The 15,849-nt window shown below is 34.4% G+C and overlaps 1 protein-coding gene, 1 long non-coding RNA gene and 1 pseudogene across 2 annotated transcripts; 2 read left to right on the forward strand and 1 right to left on the reverse strand.

Moving 5' to 3' along the window:
- Positions 1-1,246, forward strand: part of LOC126702884 (polygalacturonase-like) — a 35,096-nt pseudogene extending 33,850 nt beyond the window's left edge.
- Positions 1,247-5,523: 4,277 nt separating this feature from the next.
- On the reverse strand, positions 5,524-7,926 carry LOC126702190 (uncharacterized). The gene is made up of 2 exons (XR_007647676.1): positions 7,525-7,926; positions 5,524-5,803 (listed from the first exon to the last, which is right to left on the reverse strand). It is a non-coding gene; the product is annotated as an uncharacterized LOC126702190 (long non-coding RNA).
- A 3,672-nt stretch (positions 7,927-11,598) lies between these two features.
- Positions 11,599-13,316, forward strand: LOC126702886 (probable inactive receptor kinase At1g27190). The gene is made up of 3 exons (XM_050401749.1): positions 11,599-11,893; positions 12,310-12,470; positions 12,897-13,316. The coding sequence occupies exons 1-3, from the start codon at positions 11,599-11,601 to the stop codon at positions 13,314-13,316; spliced, it is 876 nt and encodes a 291-aa protein (XP_050257706.1).
- The last annotated feature ends 2,533 nt before the right edge of the window (positions 13,317-15,849 follow it).

A 15,849-nucleotide genomic window follows, 5' to 3' on the forward strand; every position in this document is an offset into this window, starting at 1 on the left:
GGCCCTATAGCGGCGTTTTTAAGCCCCCATACCAGGTTAAGGGGCCCTATAGTGACGTTTTCGGGTCCTATAGCGGCGTTTTCCTGCAAATTTTTTTTTATAAGTCCCCATAACAGGTTCAAGGGGCCCTATAGTGGCGTTTTTAAGCCCTATAGTGACGTTTTCGGGCCCTATAGCGGCGTTTTTAAGCCCCCATACCAGGTTAAGGGGCCCTATAGTGACGTTTTCGGGCCCTATAGCGGCGTTTTCCTGCAAATTTTTTTTTATAAGTCCCCATAACAGGTTCAAGGGGCCCTATAGTGGCGTTTTTAAGCCCTATAGTGACGTTTTCGGGCCCTATAGCGGCGTTTTTAAGCCCCCATACCAGGTTAAGGGGCCCTATAGTGACGTTTTCGGGCCCTATAGCGGCGTTTTCCTGCAAATTTTTTTTTATAAGTCCCCATAACAGGTTCAAGGGGCCCTATAGTGGCGTTTTTAAGCCCTATAGTGACGTTTTTGGGCCCTATAGCGGCGTTTTCCTGCAAAAATTTTTTATAAGTCCCCATAACAGGTTCAAGGGGCCCTATAGTGGCGTTTTTTGGCCCGAAAACGTCACTATAGGGCTTAAAAACACCACTATAGGGCTCCTTGAATATGGGGCGATAGTGGATTAAAAAAACGTCACTATAGGGCTCCTTGAATATAGGGCTCGAGTACCTAAAAAAGTGGTATATTACTATATAGTTTGGAAACAGTGTTTTTGGGCAAATTATTTTGAAAATTGATGGTAATGGGCCATTTTTGCCAAACTTTTAGTCTACAATAGTTTTGGGCCCAAATTAAACCCCTTCTTTGCAACAAGAAAATCTTTAATTTTTTTAGTTTTTGCTTAATAATACATCTTTCAAAGTCAAAATAATAAAATAAAAAATAAATTAAAATCGCTGATGTTAGTTTTTTTAATTTTATAGGTTAGAGTTTGCATACTACTACCATTAATAAGTAGAAAATTGATGTGTGCAAATTTGTTTTCCCATTTTAACAGGCTTCTAGTGTAAAAATTAGTAATGTGACATACCAAGACATTAACGGAAGTTCAGCGATAGGGGTGGTTGTGAGTTTTAATTGTAGTCCGGGAAATTCATGCTCCGCAATAACAATGAAAAACATAATGCTCACTTACAAGCATCAAGTAGCCAAAGCTTCATGTAATTATGCCTCTGTCACATCTTCTGGTATTGTCCAGCCTGCAATCAATTGCTTATAGAGCAAGAGAGTTAATTTAGTATTGGAGGCTATTTCAATTTGGTAAAAGAAATGAAAATTTTTTATATTGGTTAATACCATGGTTTTAAAAACCTAATCGGGAGTCGAATCATTTTTTTTCAAAATTCTCGGTACAGCCCGATTTTTGACCTGTTTTTTCCAATTTTTGACCGGTTTTGAGGGTTTTTACTGGACTAGACAGCTCCCAATTCCCAGTTGAACCGGTCGGACTGACCGGCCCGATCTGGTTTTTAAAACATTGTTTAATATTGAAATACTATTTCAAAGTTAGCACTATATATATATATATATGTGTGTGTGTGTGTGTGTGTGTGTGTACACGTATACATAGATACATATATATATATATATATACACACACACACACATTTATATGTTTATAAACATATAATTTAAATCTACAATTTTATAAGACCAAATATTCACATAAATACATTAATGCAATGTATTAGCTCAAATAACATTTTTTTTAATTATTTTATTTGAAAGTTCACTTGGTGTATAAAACACTAGTGAATGTTTAGATCCCCAATTTCAAAAATACCAACACAAGCTTATACTTAAACTAGGGTTGTCCACGGGTCGGGCCGAGTCGGGTTTGTGCCTGACTCGGACCCAACTTGAATTTCTCGGGTGGGTGAAAATCAAAACCGAAATCGACCCGTATTAATGGTCAGGTCGTCTGGTTCAGGTCCATCGGTTTTCAGGTTTTTAACAGTCGGTTTCAGGTTTCGCCGTCGGTGTTGAAATTTCGCAGGATCCAGCGAGATCTGGCCGATATTTGGCCGGATCCATCGAATCTGGACTAGATCTCGAAGAAATATTGTCAGATCTCGCTAGATCTGGTGGATTTCAAGTAAATCTTCGTCGGAAAAGCAAAAATATCGCCGGTATTTGTCATTTTTTGTCAGAAAACCTTTGAATGTCGCCGGATGTTGTTGATTTGATGGTTGGGTCGGGTGGCTCGGGTTTTTGGGGAGGAAACCCACCAACCGACTCGAAGGGTTCGTGTTCTGTGGGTGGCAACCCGCCGCCGACCGTCGGATTGGTCGGTTCGGGTGGTGGTCGGTCGGTTTCGGGCAGGTTCGGCGGGTTGGTCGGGTGATGAGGACCCGTGGACACCCCTAACTCAAACAATAGATGTGTGGAAAGATAAGTACAAGCAATACCCAAATAAATAAACAACTCTAAACCATAATTAATTACAACATAGCAGCAATTAAAAGGAAAGAGTAAGGATTAGAGAGATGCAAGCACAAAGATAACATCGACATGTGTTATTGAAGAAGAAATCGAAGAATTCGGTGAAAAACCTCTCCACCGCCCTCCAAGCGGTAAAATGATCCACTAAAGAATAAAGTTAGGATATAAAAATAGCAATAGACCCTCCAACCCTAATCTACCCAATGCACCTAAGCCCTCCAAGCTTTTTGCCCCAACAAGGTTAAGCCTAACTGTGTCTTCTTTAGCTTTCCAGATCCCGCAATAAGCCCATTGCATCAACCAAATGAATTGGTCCTCTTTGAACTGCTTCCCAAGTACCAAATATCCTTCTCACTGATATGGGTATGATGAGGTACGGATTTAGCTAAGTATCCTCTCAAGGGTATGTCAATGGAGAGGGTGAGAGTAGAGGAATTTGGAGAATCAAATGTCTAAGATTGTGGATGAGTCAATCTTGTTTTTCTTTAGGGTTTCTCTCTCAAAATTCTCTCTGGAAGCTCTCTACATTTCGTGGGTATAAGGATATATATAGTAGGGTATGTGATGGAATGTGAAAAAAACATTTTTTTGCATAACAGGGGGTTCTAGCAACTCACCTTTGCGACTGGGACGAGTTGCGAGTTCCAATTGCGAAATAACTGACTGGTTAGACTGTCCTTTTTTTTCTTGTAGTGTTCCAGCTGTCGTGACCCTTCAGCTTCCTGCATGCTTCACACGTGTGGCATTTTGGCTAGTCAACATTTGCGAGCCACTCACGAGATCCAGTCGCGAGAATGCTTTTGAATGCACACACACTTGAATTCTTCACACTCTCTAACACACAACCCTTACATGATTCCCACTTAAATACAAGGTATCTAATTGCTAAATTACGTTATTGTTCCAGCTGAAACATCTATATCGATTGAAACACTCATTAAAACTCTGGTACATGTAGGTACAACCTAATATTTTATCCAATACATTTAAAAAAAGTATCTGTATCGGTTTAATAGTTAGTATGATGTATACCTCTGGTACTACTATCAGTATGATATGTTATAAAGGGGAGGGGAATACAAAATCTGTATTTATAAAGGATAAAAAATGAATCTACATTCTTGTCGTTTCAATCCTATGGCCAAAAAGTATACTAGTTATTTTTTGTAGTATATTAATATTATTGTAGTAGGTCATTGGATGATAAGCTGATTGCTCAAGCCTGTGGCAGTGCTAGTCCATTGGGCGTTCTTGGAGCTGCTTGACCTTGCAATTAGGATATAATGTTGAAAATTGAAGCCCATTATCAGGGTGTTTGTATGACGAATTGTTTAATTTAATGATTTCATTTTGCAATGACAACTCGCATGAAGCATATTGAGTAATATCATCAAAACGAAGCATATTCAGTAATGTAATGAAAATAATTTAATCAAGGAATTCTATCTGGATTTTCCTTGGTGAGGAAAAAGCCCCACAACTCACCCACATTGAAGGCTGCATTGTTATTATTATTTTTAAAGCACTCCTTGTTTCTTTTCTTTGCTTGGCCATGTCCGTATGTGATGAAGTGTGTGTATTAGGGTGATTTGTGTATGAGTGAGTGAGTCTCTCTCTTTACTCATTTGTATTAAAAGAGAAAAGTTAAGACTCTTAATAGCACCTTTTAACACCCAAGATTAAAGAACCAGACGGGCTCTGCATCATCCTAAATAGATAAATTGGAAAGGATAAAGAACAAAAGAAATCAATTGAGACAGCCTCCACTAAATTGCAAGTCCTTTCTCCTTCCTCTCTGCACTAATACAATTATTGGACAGGCTAATTATACAAGTTTCGTTTCCTATGCTCTAGAGTTTCTACCAGAGTTGATGGTGCATGACTTGGAAATTAGACCCATCAACCACGCTATTTGTACACGGTAATTATTACTTACCTATTGATAGATAGTATAGACTTTGGAAATTTGTATTTTTCAAATAGTATTCGATGGAGGTAGTATTATCCAATTAAAATTTCCTTAAAGATGAATTTGTTTCCATTTTTGAATTCTCTGTTTAACCTACGTGGCTTTCTACATCTAAGTTTTCATGACAAACACTCACATGCTAATGGCCCATAGTGTGAGACTCGTCATAGCTCTACTTCACATATGTGCATTGTCATTTCTAAACATTCTTGAAATAAGCAATGGCTCAGAGAGTGACATCTACTGCTTGAGGTCCATTAAAGATTCACTAGAATTCTACAAAAAAAATTGCTATTAGCGACGGCTAGAGTTCGTCGCAACAACACAAAAAGCCATCGTAGATTAGTATTGCCGACGGCAAAAGGCCGTCGATAGCCGTCGGAAAAAGCCTTGTCGATAATACTATATTACCGATGAGACCGTCACTAACACTCATTTTCGACAGCACAACTCCATCGTAAGTACTTGATAATTGCCGTCGTAGATTCAACTTCATATGAGGAAGTTGGACAACCAAATACCTTTTGCAATGACCTTAGGCCATCGTTAATGCATAGTTTCGACGACAAAATGCCGTCGTAGTTATTTCATTTGTCATCGACAATACAACTTCATATGAGGAAGTCGTATGACCAAATACTTTCTACGATGAACTAAGGCCGTTGTTAATACTTTTTTTTTACGAATAAAAGTTGTCGTCAGTACTTGGTTTGTCGTCGACAATGCAACTTCATACGAGGAATTCATACGACCGAATACTTTCTACAACGAACTAAGGCCATTGTTAATGCCCTTGTTTTGACGAATAAAAGTTGTCGTAAGTACTTTGTTTGTTGTCGAAAATAACTTTTGTGATGAACTATAGTCATCATTAATGTAGTTTTTCAATGACTAAAAGACATCATAAAATACTTGGTTTGTCATCATCAATACATTATCAATGTGACCATTTACCTTTTTTGATGAACTTTGACTATTATTGAAACCTACTCACCACGTCATTAATACATTATTTGCAACAAAATAACTCTGTCAATAATAAAAGAGATATCATTTCTAATACTTTAATTGTGGGATAACAAAAATCTCCCAAAAGTTTCTCCATTCAAATAACAAGCACGAATCCCTAATTGTCCAAAACTAATAATTGCATAATGCAATAAAACAAAAATATTAAAAGGTCTACAAAATAGCATCAGATGTTCATTAATACATGAAAGCTATATATTCTTCACCAAACTTGAAAACATAAATATTAGAGGATCAATCATCATCTAAGTCATTGTCCTTCTGAGAATCATCTTCCTCCTCAGAGTCATCTTCTATGTTTTTGTCAATATTTTGATTTCTTCCTCTAGCATTGGTCTGAAATATTTTAATTAAACTAAATAAGTATACAAAAAATTATTACTATGCAAATTGTATTTACAATACATAATAAAGATATAACTAAAACGTACTAATTTAACAACATCAACAACAATCCCCATAACGAATGACAATAGTATTATCAACATCAAAGAATACAAAATCCTTACTATTGACAATAGTATCATCAATAAATAAATAAATAAACCTTACTACTAACAATGACCTTGTAGTTCTGAGAACTCCAAAGAATACATTTGCCACCAACAATCACATTAGTTAGTAACATTAATAACATGTTCATAACAAACACTACAAATCATGTATTTTGCATGGATAGGTAAAGAGATACTAATTTCAATAACATATTTTTAATCTAAATTTAGTGATCCAAATAATTGAAATCTATAATGAGCAATTTTACAAATTATTTCAACAACGTCAAGAAAATAACAAAAAAAATTTAATGTTGATTATATTGAAAAAATTATATATATACCTGTGTAGTAGATTCTTGCATAGAATTAAAGCCCATCGAAATAAAATAAGCTCAATATTTTCAAACAGATCTTCAAACAAAGCTCAAAATCTTCATTTTCTTTCAAGGAATCCTCTTGACATTGTTTACTACAATGGCTAGATGAAATTAGGCAATACACATCTCTATGTTTGACTATCATTACTTAGCATCCATTTTTTCACTAATAACTTATCAGATATATACAAACTTTAAATTAAATAAGACTCTTAAAAAAAAATTAATAACATACATATAATTCATTTTCTTTTTCTATTGGCAAAAGCAACACCATCCTTTATGCATCAACTTGAAACATTCGATTGAACTTGGTTTGCTACTGGTACTCTCCTCCTATTACCATTTTAAAGGAAAATCTTAAGAGAAATCAATTCAAGGTTAAAACTAATGTAATAAAAATTAAACATGTCAATTTTATCATACCAATTCTTTTCTGCACTTATTCATTGGTACATAACCTATAGTTACAATGATGGCTGCATGTTCCATGCGATTTTCTTGATTTCTATCACTTTTATCCTGGTTATATGAGAAACACACTAAAGGAATTAGTTTTTAAACATTTACTAAAATTCTAAGAAAGATTAAAAAAATAAAAAAAATAAGATTGTTAAGGGATTTCAATTTATAATCACCTTCAACTTATCATTGTTCATATATTTGATGAAGTGAGTGTCTTTGCAGAGTAAGAAAATTATGTAGTCAATAGAGCAGGATTTGGCCCCAGCTATGTCATGATAAAGTAAAAAACCAATCTATAGAAAATTATTCATATATTTGTATGAGATATTGAACTAATATTTATTAATCTATAATTTTTTTAGAAGAAGATATTGAAATAATATGAATCTAATACCTAGTTACCAGTTCATTTTTGTCTAAATTGGGAAGTATTGGAATGATAAGGCCATTAAACTAATTCACATAATAATTAATATAAAACTTTTAGTTCAGAAGGCCCTGTGAGGGTTTAGATATTTGACAACTTCAAGATTCACCATTTTAAGACACATGGCCCACCCCACATACAGATGGCATCTTAAATAGACAACACCCAAGGGAACTTATATATCTAAATATGAATTGAAACAAACCACCCAGCATTGCATTTTAAGAGCTACGACTAAGTCAACCAATACATGGGTATCATTTAAAGAATTGAGAGGGTTAGCAAATGTACCTACACCGTGTTGGATAGCAGCATAGGCAACAACAAATCTCTCAAGGTGGCGTGGTTGGACTCGTTGTAGCAACAGTTGGGAATTCTGACAAATCCGTGCACTAGTGGTTGCTAGCTTGGGGTTTGCATTTGGAGAGTTGGGATTTGTGGTTTATGTAGGAATGGTGTTTGAGTTTGGGTTTGAATGGGGATTTTGGGTTTGGTTAGAGAGGGAGGCATTTAAGGGAGAGGCATTTGTGTTTGGAGATTTGTGATTTGGGGTTTGGTAAGAGAAGCAGAGGTGTTTGAGGGATTTTTTTTTTTTTAGTCAAAGTAGAGGTATTTTTAGTGAGAGGGAGAGACAGGGTAGGGGGTTGAAAAAAATTGGCTGCCTTTTTTTTTTTTTAGTGAGAGGGAAAGGGAGAGGAAGAGAGAGAGAGGTAGGGTTTTTATTTTTTGTTTTTAAGATAAAAACAATACTGGGGCGATTTATTTAAAATAATAATAAATCCCTCTAAAACTGAAAACTACTTATTGTGGGGATTTATTTAAAATAATAAAAAAAAAATATCGTGTAGGTGAATTTCTTTTACAGAAATATAATCTCAATATTTAAAAAATAAAAATAAAAATAAAATTTTTATATATTATTTGGCAGAACTACCTCACTTTTTGGTCATTGTCACTTTGAAATTTTGAGATTTGAAAAAACTACACTTCACCCCAAATTTGAAGAGAAAAAGCATTTTTCACCATTGACATCTGATTTACCAAATTTTATTAAATTAATATTAAAAATGTTGTGCACTAACTTACCCTTTGCTTAAGGGTAGATTTATAGAATTATCTTATTTCATAATTAAAATCCATTGATTTAAAATTTTAATTAAAGAGTATTTTAAAATATTTAGTATGACTTTTTCTTATTCTTTTAGTTTTTCAACATGTTGTGGAGAGATTTGTGGCTGCAAGTATTTTGGTGCTTGATAATTTTTGCATTATTATTCTAAATATTCCAATGATGTATATACTAATCATTGTTAAACTTTGGTAGATTTTATAGAAAAGCACGAAAGTCGAGAAAACCCTAAAACACAAACCTATACCCAAAACTCACTCAAAACCTCCCTACTTAACCTAATTTAATCCTAACAAGCGGTCATTGACCCAACTTCGATGATTGACCATGTTTGACCAAATATTGAACAAATTTAACAAAGTTTTGCAAACTTTGACCACTCATTTCTCAAAATCCATCCATTTGATTGTTGTCATATTTCACAAACACCAATATCTCACCACATTCTTCCAATCCAAAAATTAGATTTTGGATTTGAATCTAGAGCATTATGGACATTTGTCATTTTACTAGAACACTTAGAAATTTTGGTTGGTCACGTTCTCCCAATCCAATCATTTGATTGAGCTCAAAATTCATCAAAACTAATATTTTATCCCAGTCTTTCAATCCAATGGTCAAATTTTAAATCTGACTCTAGTACAAGATGGATGTGTGTCATTGTATCCACCTATCATGAAACTTCAAATATTGACCAATTTTGACAAAACTCTGAAAGCTTTGACTACTCATTTCTCACAATCCAACCATTTGATTGTTGTCATACTTCACGAACACCAATATCTCACCACATTCTTCCAATCCAACGGTCAAATTTTGGATTTGGGGTCTAGAGCATTATGTACATGTGTCATTTTACTAGAACACCAAGAAATTTTGATTGGTAACGTTCTCCCAATCCAATCGTTTAATTGAGCTCGAAATTCATGAAAACCAATATTTTATCCCACTCTTTTAATCCAATGGTCAAATTTTAAATTTGACTCTGTCACAAGATGGACATGTGTCATTGTATCCACTATCATGAAACTTCAAGTATTGACCAATTTTGACAAAGTTTTGAAAACTTTGACTACTCATTTCTAATAATCCAACCATTTGATTGTTGTCGTACTTCACGAACACCAATATCTCACCATATTATTCCAATCCAACGGTCAAATTTTGGATTTGGGGTGTAGAGCATTATGGACATGTGTCATTTTACTAGAACACCAAGAAATTTTGATTGGTCACGTTCTCCCAATCCAATCATTTAATTGAGCTCGAAATTCATGAAAACCAATATTTTATCCCACTCTTTCAATCCAATGGTCAAATTTTAAATCTGACTCTGGCACAAGATGGACGTGTGTCATTGTATCCATTATCATGAAACTTTAAATATTGACCAATTTTGACAAAGTTTTGAAAACTTTGACCACTCATTTCTAACAATCCAACCATTTGATTGTTGTCATACTTCACGAACACCAATATCTCACCACATTCTTCCAATCCAACGGTCAGATTTTGGATTTGGGATCTAAAGCATTGTGGACATGTGTCATTTTACTAGAACACCAAGAAATTTCGATTGGTCACATTCTCTCAATCCAACCGTTTGATTGAGCTCAGAATTCATCGAAACCAATATTCTATCCCACTCTTTCAATCCAATGGTCAAATTTTAAATCTAACCCTGGCACAAGATGGACGCATGTCATTGTATCCACCTATCATGGAACTTCAATCACTAAAAATATTCAATACTCTTCTAAGAGAATTATACACTTTATAAACATTATTAAGAATGGAGAAAATGACCTTTGCATGGTGGACACGTGTCGTTCTTCCCACGCACTTGGAAACTTTGATTAACCCTGCTGACATAATCTGACCATCCAATTAAGCTTAAAATTCACCAAAACCAATATCTTATCCCACTCTTTCAATATAACGGTCAAAATTTGAATATGAGTTTAGCGCATGATGGATGCATGTTGTTGTCTCATATATTGATAAAAACTACCAAATAACCAATAATAACTACTAAAGCCTCCAAAATGACCAAAATACCCCCATCAAAGCTATGAAATGACTGAAATACCCATAAACTTATAAAGTAACTAAAATACAACCCAAGACAAACAAAATGACCAAAATTCCCCTCAAATCTTCAAAATGATCAAAATACTTTTTACATCTAAAATGACCAAAATAGCCCTTAAGTACTTGGAGGGTCTTGAAAGATGTTTTGTGTAGTTTTTAAAATTAAGGAAAATTTATAGAGTTTTAAGACAAAATTGTGGAAAATTCACCATTCAAAGAAAATAACCCTTTTTTACGACAATATGTCTGTTGGAAATCACCTTTATTGTGACGGATTTACTTTACCGTTGCTAACACCTTCTTATCTTAAGAAAATTTTAACTATTAACGATGACCAAAACGTTTGTCGCAAATAACAATGCAATATATAGACTACAGTGAAGAAAAAAAAAAAAAAAAAAAAAAAAAAAAAAAAAAAAAAACCTCTCAAACCCATGAAAAATAAGGGCATGAATTCCCCCTTCAAAATTTTACCATTTTTGATGGCTTAGGTCCATCGCAAATGTCATTTATTGAGAGAGATCCAATTCCATCACTAATACATTCTTTTAAAAAAAAAATTAACTATTTACGACTGTCAAAGTGTTCATCGCAAATACAAACTTAATTAGAAAAATTAAAAAAGTAATTGTGATGGATAAATGTCGTCGCAAATGTGAAAAGAAAAGGGGGTGGGGGGGGGGGGGGAATTTTCCCTCCAAAATATTTTATCATTTTCGATGGCTCCATTTCTGTCGCTACTACCATCTTTTATATTTACAATGGAAGAATGTTTGTCGCTAATACTAACACAATAAGAAAGATATATTTTGTATTTTCAACATACAAAAGCTGTCACAAGTGTTAGTAGTGCCGATGGTTTTCCTTTGGTTGTCGTAAATAATACTTTATTAGCGACAAACATTTCTATTTCGTCACAAAAAGTAAGGCGGGAACACTTCCCTCCAAAAAAATTCATATTTTCGACAAAAATAATAGGCATTTTAGACAGACTCGTTTTGCCATCACAAATGTTTTAATATTTGACAAGCAATTATCGATGAAAGAGACTTGTCGTCGAAAAAGCTAGTTTTTCCGATGGCTTTTTGTAGTTGTCGAAACAGTTTCGTCGCAGATAGCAATCTTTTTTGTAGTTAACAAAATTCATGGAACATCAACAACAATACCGCAGGCCAGGTTTCATCTATGAATTTGTTGGGGTTGAATGTTGTCCCCCAGATGCTAATGAGGTCTTAAATATCCAACTCAGTCACATGATGCTCTGGGGTCAATTCCCTTGTGACATTGGGAATTGCACACGTTTAGCAGGATTAGACCTCTCCGCTAATGAACTTTCAGGACCACTCCCATTTGACATAGGAGACTTAATCCCATTTGTCTCAAAACTCGACATCTTTGGAAACAAATTTTTTGGGGAAATCCCAAAGAGCTTTGTCAATTGCAATTTTCTAATGGTCTATTTGGATTGAGAGAAAGAGAGGGGGAGTAGAGTAAAGTAGAGTAGATTTAGCACAAAATTAGCTTATTTTTAGCCAACTCTACTCCCCTCCACTCCCCTTTCTTCCCCCCTCCATCCAAACAGGCCATAAATGTTCTTAAACTTGACCAAAACCAACTAACTAGTCAAATCCCTTCCCAAACAAGTGACCTTGATCGTTCGAAGTTCTTCAATGTTTCTAACAATCAGTTGTAAGGATTGGTCCCTGTCTTTAGCAAAACCACTACTAAATTTACAGCTGAGAGCTTTGCTAACAACAAGGAACTTTGTGGAGGGCCATTGGAACCCTGTCCAAAATGAATATGGAAATTCTTTTCATTCAAAAATGGGTTTCTAGTTGGTTATGTGTTTTCTGTAGGTTCAGTAATGGCTTTTTTTCTGTCCAATTATATGGCTTTCATGATTAAGAAGAATAGGATTGAGAAGATGGCACAGTCCAAGAGGAGGAGAACTAATAAAGAAGCTGATCAAGTTAACTACTTGCCAACTAAAGGGTTCCTGCAAGAAGGGAGGAAAAAGGTACTTTCTCTCAATTGATTTGAATTAGGAAAATTCTCTTTATTTATTTATTAATTATTTTTTAAAATCAATAGTTAAAATGACCAAAGATTTGAACTCTAATTTTCCTAATAAAGGAGAGCATGCTATGCCATCAAAGAGAAAAAAAAAAACCCTATTTTTTTTTCCTTAAATCATAAGACTGTGTGAAATTTTGAGTGCAACTTCCATGCTCTTGTGCTATTGTTATGTCTTTTATATATATTTGTATATATTTAAATTGTTAATTATGTAACAAGTAATCCATTGTCAAAATGGTAAGTGAAACAACCATCAATATAATGCAATGATACACGCAATTACAAGAAACATTGTGTTCAATTTTATTGAAATATCTGGTTAGTAATAACGCAAAATGGCAAATAATTTGATTCACAAATTTATAAGTTGGAGGGAATGGTTCCTAGAATGAACTTTACAGAATTCAGTCAGGCAACTAGCAATTTCAGCACAAACAATGCCATTGGATTGGGAAAGATCGCGATGATGTACAAGACAGTGCTTCCAGATGGTTCACCCTTTGTAGTTAAGAGGTTATATGGTTGTCAATTGTTTGAGAAACAATTCATTTCAAAGCTATTGGCTCTTGGTACATTGAAACACAATAACTTAGTCCCCATCTTGGGATTCTACAGAGAAAGGAAGGAAAAACTTCTAGTGTACAAATATATATCAAATAGTAATCTTTATGATTGGCTACATGCAAGGGAGAGCATGGATAAGATCTTGGAATGGCCTTTGAGGAATAAAATTGCCATTGGGATAGCAAGAGGCTTAGCATGCCTTCACCATAAGTGCAATTTTTGAGTAGTCTGTCTTAACTAGAATTCAAACTCTATCTTACTCGATATGAATTTTGAGCCAAAAATATCAAATTTTGGAGGGGGAAAATTTTCGAGTTATGGAGGGGTAATGTTCATGGATTCAAATGACATTGATTCAAGAAATAGCTCTTTCGTAGACAGTGGGGTTTGGGAGTTGGGTTTTGTTAAAAAGGATGTCTATGACTATGGAGTTCTGCTTCTTGAGCTAATTATAGGGAAGGAATCCATTCATATCAATAATTATCCAAACAATTTGAATGAGAGTTTAGTTGATTGGATTACTCATCTTTTGACAAGTTCTTCTGAAGACTACTATGTCATTGATAAATCTTTGATTGGTCGAGAATTTGATGGTGAAATCTTTTAGTTCTTTAGAATTGCATGTACTTGTCTTTAAGTCCTTTCCTGGTTAGCGGCCAACAATGCTTGAATTGTACAATACAATAAGTACTTTCTAGATGAGATATGGAATCACAAATGACTCTGAGCTATTTAGGCTTCGTTTGGGAGTTCATAAGGGAATGGAAAGGAATGAAATGTATTTAAGCAAGAGAAATGAATGGAAAAGAATTGAATGAAATTGAATTAAGTAATCTTGATTGGATGTTTTAAAAGAAATGAATGGAATATAAGTAACCTTGATTGGGAGTAACAAAGAGGGAATGAAATGGATTCATTTTATGACAATATTACTATTAGATCCCTATTTTAAAATAAAGAGTTGAATATATAGGGGTATTTTGGGAGTTTTAGTAAAAAATTCATTAAACCTAATTCAATTCCCTCCCATTCCTCCTAATTTTGAGAGGAATGAAAATTGTCTTAAGAGAATAGAGAGGAATAAGCGTTCCCTCCTATCCATTCTATTCCTTCCCACTTAAACTCCAAAACAAAGGAATGGACTTTCCATTCCCTCCATTAAAACTCCCAAACAAAAGAAGGGAAGAATATTCTAAAATTATTTTTTTCATTCATTTCCATTCTATTCCATTCCCTCCTCCCAAACAAGGGCTTAGTCAATCTGAAATTGCTACTGCACGTGCATTAAATGAAATTGTTGAGGTAGACATTACATAGATCATTTGAAGCATGGTCAATTTGGTTCAATTCAGTCTACTTTGGTCTAATCAAGTATTCAGTTAAGTTTCCAAGGGTCTTGTAGCTAAATTGGCACTTCTCCATGCACGAAGCGCTTGGGGGTCTAAGGAAGAAAGGATTCAAACTGCGGTTTCAGCGGAATATTGTAATTATTTCTATAAAACAATATTCAGTCCATTTCGGTCCATTTGGTCTACTTTTGCCCATTTCGGTCCAGGTTGGTCAATTTTGATCCATTTTGGTCCAATTCGGTCAATTCGGTCCACTTCCACCCATTTTAGTCCATTTGGTCTAGTTTAATCCATTTCAGTACAGTTTGGTCTATATAGTCCACTTCAATCCAATTTGGCCCATTGCGGTTTATTCCATCTAGTTTGGTCCAATTCGGTCATTTTGATCCAATTATGATAAGGAAAAATGCAAAATAACATGTTATAGTCCACCCTTAAATAATTGTACTCATCCAATAAAATAAAATAAAAAACTGCAATACTTATATGTATTTGCTTAGTATTAGTCAAAACTAATATAATTGGCCGAGGATTTGATGGTGAAATCTTTCAGTTTCTTAGAATTGCATGTACCTGTCTTAGCCCCTTCCCAAGTCAAAGGCCAACAATGCTTGAATTATATAATACAATTAGTAGTTTGGAAGAGAGATATAGTGTCATAAATGACACTGAGATGTTGAGGCAATCTGAAATTGCTACTCCAAGTATCTCAAATGACATTGTTGAGGTAGAAATTACATAGACCAACTTAAGTATGAGATACAAAGTGTAACTATTGCCTTGAGAAAGTTATGTAACGTATCTGCTGCGCGGTCCGGACGTTGTTAATTTGGGCTACGTTTGCTTGTTGTAATCTTTTTCTGTCATTTGTCTTAAAGGTAATTCAGGTGCTGGATGCATATCAAGTCACATAGTATCTACTCTCCCTGTGCTCTTTTTGCCTCTCTAAAAAGGAAAGAAAAAAGTTGTATTGAATAATGTCTCTCTCTCTCTCTCTCTCTCTCTCTCTCTCTCTCTCACATATATATATATATACATATATCAAAGCATGGACCATGCACTTAGAAGAAAAAAAATTCTACTAATCACAACTTGCAATGAGTTTATTTGACTTTTTTTTATAAAATAATCAAAGTTTAAAATGAAAAAATAAACTACATGACAAGTTGTAACTGGTGAAAAATAAAGTAAAATACAAAAAATAAAACCAAAGATTTGTATTCGTTACTTGGTATGTACCCATTAAGACTTTAGAATAATTGTTCAAATTGCCAAAATAGATCTTTTTTTCTTTGTTGAATCAGATGCATCTTGAGATTATGTTGATAGACTACTTGTATAACTGCTTATTGGCAACACTCAGCCATCATTTCTGATAAAGAGTTACCTCTCAATTTGTATTTGTTC

The sequence above is a fragment of the Quercus robur genome, chromosome 10 (genome assembly GCF_932294415.1).
Source record: "Quercus robur chromosome 10, dhQueRobu3.1, whole genome shotgun sequence".
NCBI lineage: Eukaryota > Viridiplantae > Streptophyta > Magnoliopsida > Fagales > Fagaceae > Quercus > Quercus robur.